At 42.7% G+C, this 20504-nt stretch overlaps 1 protein-coding gene across 5 annotated transcripts in view; it reads left to right on the top strand.

Annotated features, from left to right (window-relative positions):
• Positions 1 to 20504, top strand: part of CC2D2A (coiled-coil and C2 domain containing 2A) — a 133443-nt gene that overhangs the window by 31331 nt on the left and 81608 nt on the right. For 2 of the 5 annotated variants that reach the window (XM_081593901.1, XM_081593803.1), the window contains 6 exons: positions 5572 to 5660; positions 5991 to 6092; positions 11517 to 11618; positions 12330 to 12506; positions 16356 to 16518; positions 19418 to 19554. In XM_081593901.1, coding sequence (XP_081450027.1) covers positions 5572 to 5660; positions 5991 to 6092; positions 11517 to 11618; positions 12330 to 12506; positions 16356 to 16518; positions 19418 to 19554 — 770 coding nt within the window. Of the gene's footprint in view, positions 1 to 5571; positions 5661 to 5990; positions 6093 to 11516; positions 11619 to 12329; positions 12507 to 16355; positions 16519 to 18653; positions 19203 to 19417; positions 19555 to 20504 lie in introns of those variants that run through there. The other 3 variants (XM_081594172.1, XM_081594100.1, XM_081593999.1) reach the window with 2 other exon arrangements.

The raw sequence follows: 20504 nt of genomic DNA, 5'->3' as shown, positions 1-20504 counted from the left end.
ACTAGCGTGTGAGATGAGTGCAATTGTGCGGTAGTTTGAGCATTCTTTGGCATTGCCTTTCTTTGGAATTGGAATGAAAACTGACCTTTTCCAGTCCTGTGGCCACTGCTGAGTTTTCCAAATTTGCTGGCATATTGAGTGCAGCACTTTCACAGCATCATCTTTCAGGATTTGAAATAGCTCAACTGGAATGCCATCACCTCCACTAGCTTTGTTCATAGTGATGCTTTCTAAGGCCCACTTGACATCACATTCCAGCATGTCTGCCTCTAGGTGAGTGATCACACCACTGTGATTATCTGGGTCATGCAGATCTTTTTTATATAGTTCTTCTGTGTATTCTTGCCACCTCTTCTTAATATCTTCTGCTTCTGTTAGGTCCATACCATTTCTGTCCTTTATCGAGCCCATCTTTGCATGAAATGTTCCCTTGGTATCTCTAATTTTCTTGAAGAAATCTCTAGTCTTTCCCATTCTGTTGTTTTCCTCTATTTCTTCGCACTGATCACTGAGGAAGGCTTTCTTATCTCTCCTTGCTATTCTTTGGAGTTCTGCATTCAAATGGGGATATCTTTCCTTTTCTCCTTTGCTTTTGGCTTCTCTTCTTTTCACAGCTATTTGTAAGGGCTCCTCAGACAGCCATTTTGCTTTTTTGGATTTCTTTTCCATGTCTCCTGTACAATGTCACGAACCTCCATCCATAGTTCATCAGGCACTCTGTCTATCAGATCTAGTCCTTTAAATCTATTGGTCACTTCCACTGTATAATCATAAGGGATTTGATTTAGGTCATACCTGAATGGTCTAGTGGTATTCCCTGTTGCTGCTGCTGCTAAGTCGCTTCAGTCGTGTCCGACTCTGCGACCCCATAGACGGCAGCCCACCAGGCTCCGCCATCCTCGGGATTCTCCAGGCAAGAATACTGGAGTGGGTTGCAATTTCCTCCTACTTTCTTCAATTTAAGTCTGAATTTGGTAATAAGCAGTTCATGATCTGAACCACAGTCTGCTCCCGGTCTTGTTTTTGCTGACTGTATAGAGCTTCTCCATCTTTGGCTGCAAAGAATATAATCAATCTGATTTCGGTGTTGACCATCTGGTGAGGTCTATGTGTATAGTCTTCTCATGTGTTGTTGGAAGAAGGTGTTTGCTATGACCAGTGCGTTCTCTTGGCAAAACTCTATTAGCCTTTGCCCTGCTTCATTCTGTACTCCAAGGCCAAATTTCCCTGTTACTCTAGGTGTTTCTTGACTTCCTACTTTTGCATTCCACTCCTCTATAATGAAAAGGACATCTTTTTTGGGTGTTAGTTCTAAAAGGTCTTGTAGGTCTTCATAGAACTGTTCAACTTCAGCTTCTTCGGCGTTACTGGTCAGGGCATAGACTTGGATTACTGTGATATTGAATGGTTTGCCTTGGAAACGAACAGAGATCATTCTGTCGTTTTTGAGATTGCATCCAAGTACTGCATTTTGGACTCTTTTGTTGACCATGATGGCTACTCCATTTCTTCTAAGGGATTCCTGCCCACAGTAGTAGATATAATGGTCATCTGAGTTAAATTCACCCATTCCAGTCCATCTCAGTTCGCTGATTCCTAAAATGTCGACATTCACTCTTGCCATCTCCAGTTTGACCACTTCCAATTTGCCTTGATTCATGGACCTAACATTCCAGGTTCCTATGCAATATTGCTCTTTACAGCATCGGACATTGCTTCTATCACCAGTCACATCCACAACTGGGTATTGTTTTTGCTTTGGCTTTTGAACAGTATGAACAGTTTTAAAAAAGCCATAAGCTCTTGCACACCTTCAAATCAAATCTTTCAAAATTCGAAGAATTATTTGCATGGCACTCTTTCGGTCTAATATCTCTCACACCTTCATATTCCTCCATGTGTTTTCCTTTTCATTGATTTAATGCTACAGGGTGTCAGGTACAAAAGTCACCAACAGAGTCCTTGCCATCAAGCAGGTCACATTCTAGCTGGGAAAATAACATCTCACCACCTAGTGGTACAGATCGGATTTAGAAATCTTTATACCCTCCAAATGTCTTTCACTAACACTGAGTTTATTTTTAAAAATCGAGAAAGAACTACTTTTACCCCCTCAACATTTTCAAGACTTTTTAAACTAATACTTGCTAAAGAAGCCCCTTCAGTTTCGTTATTCAGAGCAGATGGTTTTTAAATAAAATGTCTTGTCTCTTTTAAATAATATAAAATTATTCTAATGAACTCCACGTTTGTTGTTTTGTTGTTGCTTAGTGCTAAGTCATGTCCAACTCTTTTTGCAACCCCCATGGATTGTAGCCCCCCAGGCTCCTCTGTCCATGGGATTTCCCAGGCAAGAATACTGGAGTGGGTTGCCATTTCCTCCTCCAGAGGAACTTTCTGATCCGAGGATCAAACCTGCATCTCCTGCATTGGCAGGTGGATTCTTTACCACTGAGCCATCAGGAAAACCCCATGGAGTTCATTAGAACAATTTTATGAATTATATTTTGCCTCTTTTAAAGAATAATTCATAAAATTATTCTAATGAACTCTATGTAGGCAGCAGCTATTTTAAGTCAACTTGAAAAACTAGATCTCTTTTAAAAATAAAAGAGGAGGGGTAGTAAATAAACGAGTTTTTTTTCTTGTTCAAAGACATTGCTTCTTTCTGGGGGCCAAAGGAGGGGCGTGATCAGCCAGAGAGCAGGATGGGAGTGATCAGCCAGAAAGCAGGGGTCCAGTCTAGAAATCCTTCTTTATCCACCTAGGTGGTCCACACACACTTACTGACACTTAACCTGTGCCCACGTTCTGTGGCTGGAGACCACAGAACCCTGGGGAGGAAGAAGGTATTAATGCAATAACCACACAAATACATAAATTTAAAATGTGACAAATGTGAGATGGGAAAAGTTTTAGGACTCTGACATGAGGATATGATCCACCATGGATAGATGGCCTTTAAAATGAGAAACAATTACTTGATTTTTAAAGTTGGCTTTTAAAAAATGCCAAAGGCCTGTTCATGGAGCTGAAGGAGATTCTTGTAAAGAACTTGAACCTCAGCCCGCACGTGCAAGACGTGATCTTTAAGATAATTATTTCAGGCCTTCCACCAGGCATGGAGGAAGCCTCAGCCAGGTGGTTGGCACCTGATAAAGTAGGATTTTACATCCTTCTGTCACACGAAAGGAAGGACACCTGGCCTTGGCACTGAGTGACCAGGCCACAGAAATAGCTGCCTCTTCTGCACAAGCAGAGGCGAGAGGTCAGCACGGTGGGCTCTGCCCAGCACAGCTTCCTCCCTCCCCACTGTTCCTTCCACCTGCTAACAAAGCATCTTGCCTTCTCTCTTTTTCTTTCACTTGTTAGTCTTCTTCCTTTAACAGGGCAGATGGCTACGGGGTCAGAAAACTCCTCTCTCTGCACTCTCTCGCTCAGGAAATGTTTTTCTCAAATGTCAGCATCACCAGGGTAGACACACTTCCTCGGGCTCCATCTCGGGCGCTGGACCCCTTCCTGGAGCTCAGCATGCAGGACCAGTATACATTTCTATATCCTGCCGGCCTCTCAGACTTGTCCCAGCTCCAGTTTACAGGAGTGAACCAATCCCTCTCCTCACCACTACCTCCCAGGCTGGCATGCCTCCACTTTTTCTCTCTCAGGAGCCCCAAATCCATACTTACCTCAGCCAAAACCTCAGACACTTTCGCCTTCTCTAAACTGAGGGTCCTCCGACTTGAGTGTGTCTTAAAAATCACCCAGATGGTGGCTCCACCTACAGGTTCTGATTCAGTGGATCTGTCTGGGGTCAGGCCTGAGCATTTGCTGGTCCACCAAGTGCCCAGAAGGTGCTGCTACTGGGGGAATTAGTGCTCGCCTTGGGCTTCCCTTGTGGCTCAGCTGGTAAAGAATCTGCTGGCAATGTGGGAGACCTGGATTCGATCCCTGGGTTGGGAAGATCTCCTGGAGAAGGAAAAGGCTCCCCACTCCAGTATTCTGGCCTGGAGAATTCCGTGGACTGTATAGTCTATGGGGTCGCAAAGAGTCGGACACAACTGAGTGACTTTCACTCCCCATCGTCACTAGGAACCACCGTATCATCTTCCTGTAGCCTCTTTGCAACCATGCCCACTGGCTCCCTCTTTATTATCCCAGCTGGGGTCTCTGCATCTCCACCCCAACCATTCTGTGCCTGCAGCCCTAGGAGCAGCTCCAGAAAATGCTGCTTCTCCTCCTCTGCTCTCCACGTCCTTCAAGGTATCCCCACCACATAGAGAATATATTCTAGACTCTTTCATGTGATGCCAGAGGCTCCCCATGACTTGACCCCAAACTCCTGCTGCAATCTTGTCTTCTACTTCCTCCCAGTAGAGGCCCCTCTCCTTTAAGTATCATAACATTCTATTCCCCAAGCCTTTTGTTGTATTTCTACCCCTTTCATAATGGTGTAGAGCATTTAGGATCAAATCCTAAGCATTGTACCTCCTAAGTATGCGATTATTGTTCCAATCACTTTTTTGAAGGCTTTTTTAAATATTTATTTTTATTTATTCATTTGGCTGTGTTGGATCTTACTTGCGATACATGAGACCTTTTAGTTGCAGCATGTGGGATCCAGTTCCCTGAAAAGGGATCAAACCCAAGCCCCCTGCACTGAGAGTAAGGAGTCTTAGCCACTGAACCACCAGGGAAGTGCCACAATGCCAGTTAGTCCAGGGTCTTCATCTTCAAGATGCCTGGTGAGTGATCCTTCCTGGCAGGGATGGCATAAAGTTGATGAGAAGATGCAGTCAGTCAACACATTATCACAGAGCCTGGGACATAATAGCTAAACAACATTTCATAGTATTTATGTATAGGTTTGTGCTAAGTCGCTTCAGTCGTGTCCAACTCTTTGCAACCCCATGGACTGTAGCCTGCCAGGCTCCTCTGTCCATGGGATTCTCCAGGCAAGAATACTGGAATGGGTTGCTATGCCTTCCTCCAGGGGATCTTTCCCAACCCAGGGATCTAGCCCAGGTCTCCTATGGGTCCTGCAATGCAGGCGGATTCTTTACCGCTGAGCCACCAGGAGTTTATGTACAGGTTTAATACTATGTACAAAATAAATGTTGTCTGTACAATATAGCCCAAGGCTATGGCTTGAGCCTCTAGGAAAACTTTCTCTGATTGAAGCTATCAGCACTGTTGAAAATTGAACCCCAAAATCAATAGTCATTCATTCATCCAAGGAGCCTATTGTCAAATCAATAAATTCAAGAGGCTCTTCCCAATGGTAATTGAACTGGTGTGCTTGCACCTTGAAAAATCAAGTGGCATTTGTTCAACTCTTAGTTAAGTCCATGTGTCATCCCTGGTAGGACCGAGATTGTCACTGTCCGTCTTGAAGCCAAGGCACGTCCTTATGTCAGTTGGGGGGGGGGGGGTTGTTCAGCTTTATCCCATGATGGCTTATGTAAAGTTCTAAATTTGCAAAATAAAATAACATTCTCTTGTTATTTTTTAATCTATTCTTCCCTTTGGAAGAAAAAGATGTTGTTTTAAAGTAATTTTCTTGTATTGTTTTAGGCTTGCCTCCAATCCCTTCAGCTTCCAGAACAGGCTTTGCAGAATTTTCCATGAGAGAACGCATGAGGGAGAAATTACAGGCTGCAAGGGTGAGAGAAACCACTGGGATATTTTACTCGGCGCTGATTACCTTGCTTCCAGTCTTGTCTAGCTTGATTCGTTTGCTCAAAACTGCATGGATTTGAATACTGTTAAATTTGTTTTTCATGCTCTAAAGGTTAATGCAGCATTTAACTAGGAGCACAGATGAAAATTACACTTAAGAAGAATGTAATGTCCTTTTTCTAAACCATTGTTTTTACCTCTTAAAGAAGCATAACATGCATATTTTACTGATTGATTTCCTCCCAAGATGGTGACTGAGTTTTTCATAGCATCACTGACATTATTTAGCAGTAATTTTCTGTTTGACTTTTTAGTCCAAAGCAGAAAGTGCGCTGCTGCAGGAAATTCCCACCCCTCGGCCCAGGCGCTTACGAAGTCCCACCAAGAAAGAATCGGAGACTGAATTTGGCACAGAGGTGAGAAATGGGCCATCCTTACTTTATGACCAAAGACAGTGATGCCAAATAGAAATGTTCCAGCAAAAGTTCTAGAACAGAGCTATGCACAGAGGGGCTGTTAAACATGTATTAATAATAATAGCTGCTATTTATAGATGCTACTGGGTGCTGGGCATTTGCCAAGCCTTTTCCCCCATGTTATCAGATACCCTTATCCAAACACCTCTATGAGGTGGGTAACATGATTTTCATTCACATTTGATATATGAGGTTCCAAGGGGCTGCAAAGCCATCCCCAGGTCACAGAGCACATATGTGGACCAGTCAGTATTGGATTCCAGCTCTGTCTCATTCCCATTGTGTCTCATGGGTCAGCATTGGTGGGTCCATGGATCTTGCTGGGAAACAGAGAAAGAGATAAGACTAGAATCCAATCATGGGGACTTTTGAGTGTTGTACCCCGATGGTTTTTTCTAAGCCATGGAAAGCATGACAGTAGGATTGGGCGGTGGTTTGAATGTTTGAATCTGAGATGCTGGTGAGGGATCTCAGTACGTGCCTCTAAAGATACACCGAGAGGAAGGGACTCAGCCTGGAGACACAGATTTAGGAAGTATTTCCACTGCGGTGAGTTTTGAAGTTTTGAGGATATGAATGACGGTGGTCCTACACTTGGAGGAAAACTGACAATAAAGGCCCATGAGGCAAAGAGGAAGCCAGTTAAAGACAGAAGGATGTATCAGCGCTGTGGCTGAAGGACCAACACATCTAGATGGAAGGAGGAACAGAAAGAACCGGGCATGTGGCTCAGTGAAGTGTTTGCAAGTCTAACCCAGTGGTGTGTTGATGATGATGGTTTTGGTTGTTTTTAAAGTCTAAGCGTTAGGGATATTTCTTTAGCACAGTCACAGGTTTCTTAGATGATGCCTTTTCTTTTTCTATGATGAGATACATGTTACAGATCTTCATTTACCTATATTAATCTGAAACAAGCCAGAGAGATTGCATGATTTCAGGGAAAGTGGCAGTCATGCTCACGGGTTTCCAGAGCACTCAGTTGGTCCCCTAAAATGGCTTTATGACAACTGGCCACTCCATTCTACAGAGGACACATTTCTTTTTCTTTATTTCCAATTTATTTTCTTCCATGAGAGCCATAATTGTAAGAGCCGTAGTGCTCAAGTATCGGAAAATAAAGACAAAGTACCAAGACTTTACTGGTGAGCCAGTGGTTAAAACTTCATCTTCCAATGCAGAGGGTGAGGGTTTGCTCCCTGCTCGGGGAGCTAAGATGCCACATGCCTCTTGGTCCAAAAAAACCCCAAGACATAAAAACAGAAGCAATATTGTAATAAATTCAGTAAATTCAATAAAGACTTTAAAATAGTTCACATCCAAAAATAATTTTTTTAAAGGAGAAAGTCCCTAAAATCCCATCATTATGACACAAACACTTTGGCTGTTTTGGTAGGTGTGTGAGTCTCGGGTAAGCGATAGGAGGGTCTGGTCTCCCATGTCTGGCGTTGTCTGCATCTTCTTGATGGATAAGCCTTTCACACAATCATCGTAGTCCTTGCTTGTCCAATAGGCCATGAATACGATATCCAAATCAAGTTGGAAGTTTTACAAGTAAAAATATACTCCCTTGGCTCACAGAGTTGTTTATTTCTCTTTGTCAGCAGGAGCTTGACCTTTTATCTAACAGAGTGCATATCCCCTAAGAACCATTCTCTGAAGGTAAAGCAAACACCACCTGCCTTGTCCTCAGACCTGATCTCAGGTTTCCAATGGGACATATCACTCACAAGCACACTTATTCATGTACATATTTTAGCCCAGAAGAAGTATATAAAAAGCAGTTGATTTTGGTCCTATGGGGCAAAGAGCACATAAAAATGCCAGGTGTTGGACTTCAGCTGCCCAGCACTAAATTCTGGCAATCGCACTCACTAGCTGCATGACCTTGGATGTGTAACTTATTCCTTCTCTGGGTGATAAATATAACCCCCTTCCCTACTTCCCATCTGTTTCTTTTTCTTTTTTTTTTTCCTGCGTTGGGTCTTATTTGAAGCATGGAGGTTCTTTTTTTGCAGCACATGGCCTCTCTAGTAGTGACGTGCAGGCTGAGTTGCTCCATAGCACGTGGGATCTTCGTTCCCTGACCAAGGATCAAACCTGCATCCTCTGCGTTGCAAGGCAGATTTGTAACCATTGGACCACCAGGGAAGTTCCCCTCGCCTCTTTAAAATAGGGCTACTACCAGAACCTAATCCTTGGTATTGTTTTGAGGATTAAAGGAGTACATACACGTCACAGGGTTTCACACAGTGCCTGGCTCATGGGAAGCCCTCTCTCCATAGGTAGTAGCTAGTGTCAGAGGCTGTAGGGTCAGAGCAAAAAGAAGCCGCTTGGGAATACCTGGGTCGGGAATCTAAATCCATCAGCACAAACCTGTGCTAAACTCTCGTTTCCATTTCTCTTTATCCTCAGCAGATTTGTGATAAGGGAACAAAGCCAAACACACATCTCCAAGAACACGTCAAAATAGAAGTGGGAATAACACAGAACATTTCACTCCTTGGTCTCCACTAGGCATGACCAAAACGTCTCTGTTTTGTGGACCTGGTTCATTGTCCCAGGTGCCTCAGGTTCTGATCCCTTGACACACTCCACCTGTTGCCAGCATCTCTAGGAGGCTCCTTCCCGCCAGGTGTCCAGTGGACTCTGAACACATAGCAGTGACAGGCACAGCCCACTCTCAAGGAGCTCGGTGGGGATGACAGACAGGAGATCAGACAATGGAAGTGCAGGGTGGTTAAGATCCACGGTGGGTGCCTTGAGGAAGCCATAGCAAGGGCACTACCCTTGGAGTCAGGTTATGTAAAATATGAAGTGTCTTGCCTTAGGCAATGGTTTCTTGCCTAAGGTATTGCTTTCTTACCTGTGACTCAAAAACACAAGTGGCAAAAGAGTAAATCAATACACTGGACTTCATCAGAATTAAACACGTTTCCATTTCAAAGGAAACCAAGAAGAAAGTGAAAAGACAACAAACACACAGAATGGGAGAAATTATTTGCAAATCATATGTCTTGATTAGTATCATGCCTGATACTGAGAGTATATAAAAATCAGATATATCTGAAAGACCTTCCAGATTAGGATGTCTTTAGGGAATTAAAAATATTGACTAGTAGTTAGAAGAGAGGTCAGGGCTAGAACTATTATATTTTGTAATTATGCTTTGGGTAAAAGTAAGGAGACTTGAGATTGTCTAGTTCAAGCTAGAAGAGGGTCATAGAGCCTTCTTGGAGGTTACAACAAATTCAAGGATGAGAAAGAATCCTAGCTGGACACAAGCACACATCATCATAGGCATTCACTTGAAATTGAATATTATTACTTTAACCTTATAAGAAGATATTATAGATAACAGTTCTTTAAAATTTAATTCTGCACACACAATCATTTTAAATATATTTAATGGCTTTTCTTATGCTAATATAATTTACTTTTAAGTACTTTGAGATTTTGATAAAAATTAAATTACCACTGTTTGATCAAGTCCATACCTATCATAGTAAAACTGTCAATCTTAAAATTTTAAAAGATACCAATGAAATTATATTGTCCGAACTTACTGTCCTCTGTGTCAAGCAAATACAGAAAGAGATGGAAAGAAACAGAAAGAATAAAATACTGATCTCCACATAAACATATTTGCCAAAAGGAATTTTATCTATTTATTTTATTTTCTAAACTGCTAATGTCAGACTTTCTGCCTGGTCTTCTGTTTTATTATCAGTCTTTAGAAGATTCTAAAACCTAAGGCTTGCCTACACAGAGCTAAGCTTCTCGTCTCTCTGATCGGTTGACTCCTTGGCTTATTTCTGTGTTTTCAAATGTGTCGGTCTCTGTCTTGGGCTCTAGGAGGTGGGGGATTCTGAGGCAGACAGGAGCAGAACGGCATCTTCAACAGTGGGCAAGAAAGGTTTAGCCTTGTTTTATGAGAAAGACTGAACTTAGCAGACCCTTAGAAAGCCTTCCTGGCCCTTCCCTGGTGGCTCAGTGGTAACGAATCTGCCTGCCAAGCAGGAGATATGGTTTCAATCCCTGAGTCGAGAAGATTCCCCTGGAGAAGGAAATGGCAACCCACTCCAGTATTCTTGCCTGGGCAAGCCCATGGACAGAGGAGTCTGACGGGCTATGGTCCATGCAGTCACAAAAGAGTTGGACATGACTTAGTGACTAAACCAACAACACCAATTTTTAAATGTGTTTATCCTTACATTACATAATACTCATCTGCTTCTTTCCTTGTCTTCAAAAGAACCACTTAAAATTCTGGAATTTACCAAGACAAATATTAACTCTGCATTGCACTGTGATATTTATTCTTTAGCACTGCTTCAACTTTTGCATAATTGAATGCTAGTAGTTAACTATTTGGGCTTCCCTGGTAGCTCAGCTGGTAAAGAATCTGCCTGCAATGCAGGAGACCCCACTTTGATTCCTGGGTCAGGACAATCCCCTGGAGAAGGAAGAGGCTACCCACTCCAGGATACATGGGCTTCCCTGGTGGCTCAGATGGTAAAGAAGCCACTTGCAATTCAGGAGACCTGGGTTTGATCTCTGGGTTGGGAAGATCCCCTGGAGGAGGGCATGGCAACTCAGTCCAGTATTTTTGCCTGGAGAACCCCATGGACAGAAGAGCCTGGCAGGCTTCAGTCCGTAGGGTTGCAAAGAGTCAAACACGACTGAAACAACTTAACATGCACGCACAGTTATCTATTTAACCTACTACTGCAAAATGAGAAAATGGAGGAAAAGCATAGAATCCTACATAAATTGGAATTGTATGTATTCTCTTGATATCATGAAAATTGTACCCAACTGATGCCCTCATTTTTATTCTGCCCATTGCTGGACATTTATCTGCACTTACATGGAATTTCATAGCACCTTAGCTTGCTGTTCCAAGTATTTCTAGCTTTCATCACAGAATGTCTCTGGATAAATGCCTGAGGAGACCCACTCAGCCATTCTGAGATTCAAGGTTGCCCCAGGGCCTGGGGTAACCCTTACCCACTTGGACTTATTCACAATCAGACGTGGTTGACGCTCTTCATCGTAGACTGTTTGAGACGATCCTCTGTGAGCTGGATAATCTATTGAACTTTAGGGTGAAATAGCATTTCCATTTGGGGATTTATTGACTGTAAAATTTTGTATTCATTTAGTCATGAGAGAGACAGAGCTAAGGAAGAAAATAATCAGCCACTTTACCGTTCAAGTATGTTTGTAAACATTTCATTCCCTAGAAATGGTGAGATGCATCAATGGTCAGAAGATAAGGCTTTTGAGGGCTAATGCTTGTTTTTTTAAATATCCTCAGTTTCTTGATTTAAATGATGTATCTGTTATTTTTTTCCACTCATATAGCTGGATAGAAAGGTACAAAGGACTCAACAGGAAAGTGACTCCCAAGGTTATTCAAGAGTAAAGTTCCACGATTCTGTACGAAAAATCAAGTCTAAACCCTCGGTGAGAAATCCTGTCTTTTAAAATCATGCTAGCTTTAAATTATGTAGGCTTTAAATCATGTATTTTATTGATTTGTTTCTGTTTTTTGAAAACATTCAATGAGAGATAACTATACACATAAGCTGACTCCTACTGCATGAAATATGCAAGAAAAAAATATGAGGAATGATTCCTACTTTTAAATCCTAGAATCTTATGGAGATTAGAAAGCTGCCTATTGTGGGGAGAGAAAAATGCCTGGAAGGCAGGAGATGTTCTTGATAAGCTGATTTGTTCAACTGTGAAGTTGTTACCAGCTATTATTATGGGAAAAAGGGAGATACTAATTCAAGAATTAAAACAAACCAGAAATGGTATTTTTTCAAAGTTTAACAAACCCTGTATTGCTCATAATTAAAAGTATCTCAGCACTGGCCTATAAATCACTTTTTGGCATTTAAATCATGTTTTCTAAAGCTTTTAACTGCTGTAAATAATATGTTTTTGTGTTTGTAGGAAGGTAAATAATTGCTGATTTATATTTTTAAAAAAGTAACTCATTAAAGTTACTTAACTAAGGAGGGCTGTTGCATCTGTTAAAGTTCATTACCATCAACAGGTAATGTGTTTAGGAAGCCTGGAATGCTCTTGGCATCCAGCCAGCTGTCAGTGAACTGTGCAGAGCTTATTTCAGACCAGATAATCTGAAATTCTATTGCTTCCTCTCTGAAGGTTCCACCTGGCTTCCCTTCTGCTGAAGAAGCATATAACTTCTTTACTTTCAACTTTGATCCTGAACCAGAGGAATCAGAGGAAAAACCAAAAGCCAAAAACAGACATGGAGCCAACCAAGAGGAAAAGGAAGGAGAGGAAGAAGAGCCACCTGTGCAGGAAGGAGTAAGCAAAACAGTATTTAGTATAAAAATAGTGATGAGGAGAGGGAAGATGTTAATGGTGATGGCAGAGGTGATGGTGATGCTGATGGTGGTGGTGGTAGTGGTGATGGTTGTGATGGGGATGATGATGGTGGTGATGGTGGGGATGATGATGGTGGTGATGGTGGTGGTGTGATGATGGCAGTGGTGATGGTGGTGGTGGTGGTGGTGGTGGTGATGGTTGTGATGGTGGTGATGATAATGGCTGTGATAATGGTGGTGGAGAGATGATGATGGTGGTAGTGATGATAATGATGATGATGCCCTAACTAGGAAGAAAGTGGCTGGGAGCAAACACACCACCACCACATAGAACAGCCCATCCACATCCTAACTGGGCTCTTCAGGTGATTCAGATGCAGGATACAAAGGGCTCTTTTAGAGGGTTTGTTACAACAGATGGCTGGCCATCTTTTCACGTTCCCAGTCTAGTAGGTCTTCACTGGGACGAGAGATCTTACTTTTTGGCACCAGATCTAGATACAGGAGATCATGGAGAAAAGAAGAATGATCAAAGCTTAAAAGAGCCTGGAATGAACTTAACTGGAAAAGAAGAGAGAGTGGGTTTAAAAACAAACAGCTAGAAGGGATAAAGCCCTGAGCCTTTGGAGTGGGAGCACTGACTCCAAGACCCTAGACTACCAGAGAAGTAACCCCATGGAGTATCAAATAGTGAGAACTCACACAAAGGAAACCACCTGAATACAAGACCTGGCATCACCCAGCCACCAGTAGCACCCTGTGCAGGATGCCTCATCTAAACAACAGACTAAACAAAAATACAAACCCAGTCACCAGCAGACAGGATTATCACCTCACTCAGCCTTGCCCTTCAGAGGAAAAACAAACAAATAAACAAACAAAAACAAAAATTCAGCACAAATCTCACCCTATAGGAAGCTTACACAAACCACTGAACCAAACTTAGGAGGGCAGAAACCAAAAGGAATAAAGAATTCAGCCTTGAAACCTGGGAAAAGGAGACCTCAAACACAATACGTTTAAAAAAATTAATAATAATAACAATAATAATAATGAAAAGGCAGAGAAATACTACACAAATGAGGGAACAAACTAGAAGCCCAGAAGTTCATATAAATGAAGAGGAAATAGGCAAACTACCTGAAAAAGAATTCAGAATAATGATAGTAAAGATGATCAAAAACCTTGAAAACAAAATGGAGAAAATGCATGAATTGATTAACAAAGACCCAGAAGAATTAAAGAATAAACAGAGACAAACAGCACAATTACTGAAATTAAAAATACTCTAGAAGGAATCAATAGCAGAATATCTGAAGTAGAAGAATGAATCAGTGAGCTGGAATATAAAATGGTGGAAATAACTTCTGAAGAGCAGAATAAAGTAAAAAAAATGAAAAGAACTGAGGACAGTCTCAGAGACCTCTGGGACAATATCAAATGCACATCCTAACTGAAAGTGGTGTGGATATTAGGTTCACATTACTTTCTATAGCCCTGGATTTCACCCCATAATTTGGGGAGTAGGGGCCTTGATTAAGTATGTTCACCTTTCTCTTGTGGGAAAAAAAAATTGGAGCAATACAGTTTGAAGATTTTTCTTGCTAGACTCCACACAAGGATTAGTATTCATTTCACGTACAAAAATGTCTGCCTCTCCAAGGCAAATGAAACCAGAGCTCTCTCCTCTCAGCCTTACAGGTGAACGGTTTTTTGTGCCCCGTACCACACCCAAGCTACAAGCCAGACTCTGTAATTGTGGGTGGGATATGTGAGACCAGAGAAAACACACCATGAAAAATGGGCAGACTTGAATAGCCATCTCTCCAAGGAAGATACATAAATGGTCAATCAGTACATAAAAAGATGCTTAGCAGCACTAATCATTAGGAAAATGCAAATCAAAACCACAATAAGATACCACCTTACACAAATCAGAATGACTATTAAAAATAGATAGGTGATAGATAGCTAGATAGATAGGAAGGAAAGAAGGAAGGGAGGGCAGAAAAGGATTGGCAAGGATGCAGAAAAACTTGTGCATTGCTCATGGCGATGCAAGGTGGTGTAGCTGCTGTGAAAAATTCTAGTGGTTCTTCAAAAATTTATACATAGAACTACCATATGATCCAGCAACCCCAATCTTGGGTATATACCCCAAAGAATTAAAAGCAGGGACTCAGATCGCTATACACTCATGTTGAGAGAAACATTATTTACAGTAGCCAAAAGTGAAAGCAATCTAACTGCCCATCAAGAGAAGAATGGATGAATAAAATGTGGTATATACAAGAGAATATATTCAGCATCAAGGAAGGAAATTCTAACATATGCTAAACATGGATGAACATTAAAGACATTATGCTAAGTGAAATAAGCCAGTTATAAAAAGACAAACTTTGTGTGAGTATTTTCACACTCACTGTGGATGCAGTCTTTCTGGTGGACCAACTACAGGTCCTGGCTATCCTCTGCTGTCTTCTCCAAAGTTTTCTCAGCCTGTCTTTGCTCAAAGTAGAGCTGAGGCAGGAACAAAAAAGATCACACACTGATACTACAGGATATTTCTCTTTTCACTTTTTGAAGTTTTTGACATTCTCTGCCTTCAGCTCATACTGAGAGCTTGGTTACTGTGTAGATTTACCTTACTTTTCTTATTGTTTTGTGTATTTAGTGAGGAAATATTAGGTGGCTAGGCTACAGCCATTGTCTTCAGCTACCTGGCAGCCTCCATACCATTTTAAAGGGTGCTGCTCAGAGATGGATGTCAGGTTTAAACTTTAGAAAGAAGAACAAGACAGAAAGAAAAGAAGGAGAAAAGGAGAAGGAAAAGAAAGAAAAGGCAGAAAAGTTTGGAAAATATTCGAGCTACATTAAAATACTTCAGCTGGCATTTGTGATTACAGATTCTGTGCTTAGAATTTTTACATGCATCATTTAATTTTTATTCTCACAAAACCCAAGGGAATAAGATCTATTAATACCCCAATCTTGCAAATAAGAAAACCAGGGATCAGAAGAGTAGGTAAATTCTTCACAGTCACCCAGGCAGTACAAGGTGAAGCTGGGAGTCGAGTCCTGGCGATCTGAGCAGGGTGTGGACCCCACACTTGGTGCCCTTCCTGTGGGGTCAGTGCCAGGTAGAAGGTTAAAATATGCATAACTCATGAACCCAAGTTCTTTAAGTCATTGTCAAAGAATAGACACCCTCAAAAGAGGACACTCTCATTGAGATTTCACTTGCCTTGCTTACCACATCTCTTCTGACCCTTCTGATTTTGGCATTTTCCAAGTATGTGGAATAGTGAAAAAACAAAGCATATTAAATCAGAAAGTCAGTGTAGTTTTATGCTTCCTTTCAGGAAAGGATAAAAGGAAAAGGTAACTTTATTTTAGGATATGTTGTTTGGTGCATTTAGTATCATGGATTATATTTCCAAGTACATTAATTGTCTTTGGGACTTCCCTGGTGGCTCAGTCAGTTCAGTCGCTCAGTTGTGTCCAACTCTTTGCGACCCTATGGACTGCAGCATGCCAGGCTTCCCTGTCCATCACCAACTCCTGGAGCTTGCTTCCCTGGTGACTCAGATGGTAAAAAAAAAAAAAAAAAATCTGCCTGCAGTGCAAGAGACCTGGGTTCGATCCCTGGATTGGGAAGATGCCCCAGAGGAGGGCATGGCAACCCACTCCAGTATTCTTGCCTGGAGAATTCCATGGACAGAGGAGCCTGGCGGGCTACAGTCCGTAGCGTCACAAAGAGTCAGAACTGACTGAGCGACTAACACTTTCACCATCACTATCTTTGTGGGATTGTTCCTTCATGTTCTTTAATGTGACACAGGATGAGGAAGAGTGGCTGGATGGCAAAGATGCTGAAGATCTTCTCTTGGGCTTAGATCATGCGGTTGAAGATTTCTTGGCAGTCAGACCTGCTGATTATGAAAGTGTCCACATTCGGCTGCAGAAGGAGAAAGAGCTCCTGTTCGTACCCAGCAGACAGACAGGTACTTTCTCTCTTTATCTTCCTGCCCAGCTTCGGCATCCTCATTTTCCTTCAGATGAAATAGAGTTGGTGTATAAAGTTAAAGTGAAAGTGTTAGTTGCTCAGTCGTGTCTGACTCTTTCCGACCCCATGGACTATAGCCCCCCTGGCTCCTCTGTCCATGGGGTTTCCTAGGTAAGAATACTGGAGTGGGTAGACATTTCCTTCTCCAGGTGTATAAAAATGCCCAATTTCCACAATCGAACCCAATTTCTAATCTGACTTAATAATCAAGAAACAGGTTCAAATCATCGTACTCTTTCCTTCTCCCACTGTGTCCACAAGTCTGTTCTCTATGTCTACATCAATTTGAGAGAGTACCATGGAAGCATACATATTACCATATGTGTAAAATATATCAGTTCAGTTCAGCTGAGTTGCTCAGTCATGTCCGACTCTTTGCGACCCCATAGAATGCAGCACGCCAGGCTTCCCTGTCCATCACCAACTCCCGGAGCTTACTCAAACTCATGTCCATTGCACCGGTGATGCCATCCAACCATCTCCTCTCTGTTGTCCCCTTCTCCTCCTGCCCTCAATCTTTCCCAGCATCAGGGTCTTTTCAAACGAGTCAGTTCTTCTTATCAGGTGGCCAAAGTGTTGGAGTTTCAACTTCAGCATCAGTCCTTCCAATGAATATTCAGGACTGATTTCCTTTAGGATGGACTGGTTGGATCTCCTTGCAGTCCAAGGGACTCTTGAGAGTCTTCTCCAACGCCACAGTTCAAAAGCATCAATTCTTTGGCGCTCAGCTTTCATTATAGTCCAACTCTCACATCCATACATGACTACTGGAAAAACCATAGCTTTAACTAGACGGACCTTTGCTGGTAAAGTAATGTCTCTGCTTTTTAATATACTGTCTAGGTTGGTAAAATAGATAGCCAGTGGGAATTTGCTATATGACACAGGGAGCTCAAATCTGGTGCTCTGTGACAACCTAGAGGAGTGATTTGGGGTGAGAGGTAGGAGGAAGGTTCAGGAGAGAGGGGACATATATATACCTATAACTGATTCATGTTGATGTGTGGCAAAAGCCAACACAATATTATAAAGCAATTATCCTCCAATTAAAAATAAATCTTAAAAAATTAAAATAAAAAAGAAATATGTTCAGACACAAAATATAGAATATGGAAAAATATCCATTCAATAACACTTATCAACAGACTAGCAGAAAAGATACCAGGATGCTGTGGATGTGACTGCCACTTCACCAAATCCATGACCAGGTCTGGGGGCTGAGGGCACCTGAAACTCTGAGATTCCAGCTATAAAAGGAAAATTTCTGTGTCATGCTCTACTCACCACTCAACACTTCTAGAACACTCCAGACGTGCGGGTTTCTTCCCACACCAACCAATTCTCCAACTCTTACAGTTTAGTTCTGACATCATCTGCTGGGGTCAGTGCAGAACCCACAGACAGAGAGCTCAGGCATTAAACAATCTGTCTGCAATGCAGGAGACAAAGAAGATGGGGGCTCGATCCCTGGGTTGGGAAGATACCCTGAAAGAGGAAATGGCAGCCCACTTCACTATTCTTGCCTGAAAAATCCCACAGCCAGGGTCAAAAAGTTAGACATGAGTGAGTAACTAAACAGACAAACGGACCCACAAGACGGCCCCCAATCTCCCATGCTAACCACAGGAACTGGGTCCCCAGGTCACTCACATTTATGTTTTTTGTTGTTGTTTTTATATCAAATATTCTTAAACTTTTAATATTTTTTATTTAATTAAATTTTTTTAAGTTAAACATTTTTTAATTAATTTTTATTGGCGCATAGTTGCTTTACAATGTTGTGTTAGTTTCTGCTGTACAGCAAAGTGAACCAGTTATACATACATATATATATGTATGTATATCCCCTCTTTTTTAGATTCTTTTCCCGTGTAGGTCATTACACAGTACTGAGTAGAGCTCCTTTTTAGAACTGCAAATATACTCTGTCGCTCCCCAGCACAGAGCCCTCAGCGACCCCAGCCCTTGACCAGAACCCAGGCCCCTCTGAGCCCTGCAGGGCTGTCTGGTCTCTGCCGCCTGCCCCCTGCTGACGTCATATCCGGGCGCTGCCGCTGCCCACGGCCCCACGGCATTCTGGGGGTTTCTGCTTCCCACTCGGTGCACACGGTTTCCGTGAGGAGACGCTCTTGCTTGTCGCATCACCAGCTCCTTTCTTCTCAACCTTCAGGAGTCAGTGCAGACGAAAACCCTTTCTTCACGGCTTCATCTCAAGCCTATCCCCTCCCCGCGCGGAGTGACTATGACCGGCATATTTTCTCGCCTCACTGACCATCTCTGAAATCATCTTCCTCGGTCCTTGGCGGGCTGTTGCTGCCTGTCACTCCCACGGACCCCGCAGACGTCCTGCAAAGATCTGTTCTATGAACAGATCAAAGAGTGAGGACGTAAATGCAGTCACGTGGACTCCAGCAAACTTTGTAATTTACAGAGCGCTTCCTCATCCTTCAGCCCATTTAATTCTCCCAAGAGCCCAGAAAGATAGATATTTCCATCCCTTATGTACCAGAGGACAGAGTTCAGAGAAGAGGCTGGCCCAGATTCACTCCACCGATGAGGCCAGCAGCCTCCCCTCTGATCTGGGTACCATACTCCTCTTGGTGTGTGAAGCCACGCAGCCGGGTAGGTGTGGGATTATTTCATCATTCTCCAACATGGTGCTGCAGGTAAACACGTTCACCTTCCCCTTGGTCCTGCTTCTAGACATCGGTTTGGGGCATTTGCACTTTCCAAGAACAAAAGTAAAATCTCTGGTGGTGGCTTTAATTCACCAGACCGCAGTTTGAAACGTTTAGGTTGGCACTAACGTGGCTCGTGTTTATGTATGAACTGTCTAGTGCCTACGTATAAAAAGCTTCCTGAGAATGTGCAGCCCAGGTACCTGGAAGACGAAGGCCTTTACATCGGGGCAAGACCGGAGGTGCCGCGAACCAACCAGAACATCATGGAGAACAGGCTGCTGACCCAGGAACCGGTGAGCTCTCAGCCTTGTTCCCGAGTGCAGACCTGGAGGGATTCACAGAGGGTCTTTATCCTGACAGGCCATCACTGCAGAGTGGGGCTCATTTCCTCCTGAGGGTGTCTGCAGACTGGTTCATTCTGTTGCTGTTTTGTTGTTTTTTTAATTTGTCCTCAATACCTTTAGTGACCCTCAACATCACCCCTCTCCGCTCAATCCTACCTTTCCCAAGTGGGATTTAGGCTCTTTCTAAAAATCAGATATTGGCAAACCTTTTCCCAATTCACAGAAATTTTTAATTGTCCCAAGATAGAATGTTCTCAATAGTTTTTTTTCCATGGTCGTCTGTCTTGAAATTTTCACGAATACAATTTCCCTGGTGGTCCAGTGGTTAAGAATCCACCTGCCAATGCAGGGCCATGGATTCAACCCCTGGTCCAGGAAGATCCCACATGCCATGGGGCAAATAAGCCACCGCACCACAACTACTGAGCCCAGCTCTAGAGCCTGGGAGCTACAGCTACTCAAGTCCGTGTGCGTAGAACCTGCTCTGCAATAAGAGAAGCCACCGAAATTAGAAGACCCAGTACTGCAGCTAGAGAGTAGCCCCTGCTCACCCCAACTAGAGAGAGCCCCTGCATAGCAACAGAGATGCCAGTGCAGCCAAAAAACTTAAAAATAAAAATAATTTTTTAAAAATTGTTTAATAGAAAATAATGTTTTTCTTAAGCACTCCTTTGAAAGTGAAAGTGAAAGTCACTCAGTTGTGTCCGACTCTTTATGACCCCATGGACTGTAGTCCATGGAATTCTCCAAGCCAGAATACTGGAGTGGGTAGCCTTTCCCTTCTCCAGGGGATCTTCCCAACCCAGGGATCGAACACAGGTCTCCTGCATTGCAGGTGGATTCTTTACCAGCTGAGCCACAAGGGAAGCCCAAGCACTCCTTTAGCTTTTTCTTAAACT

The sequence above is a fragment of the Giraffa tippelskirchi genome, chromosome 1 (assembly GCF_054371585.1).
Source record: "Giraffa tippelskirchi isolate mGirTip1 chromosome 1, T2T-mGirTip1v1.2.pri, whole genome shotgun sequence".
NCBI lineage: Eukaryota > Metazoa > Chordata > Mammalia > Artiodactyla > Giraffidae > Giraffa > Giraffa tippelskirchi.
Note: the sequence above shows the minus strand (reverse complement) of the source record. Positions and strands in the feature narration are given on the sequence as shown.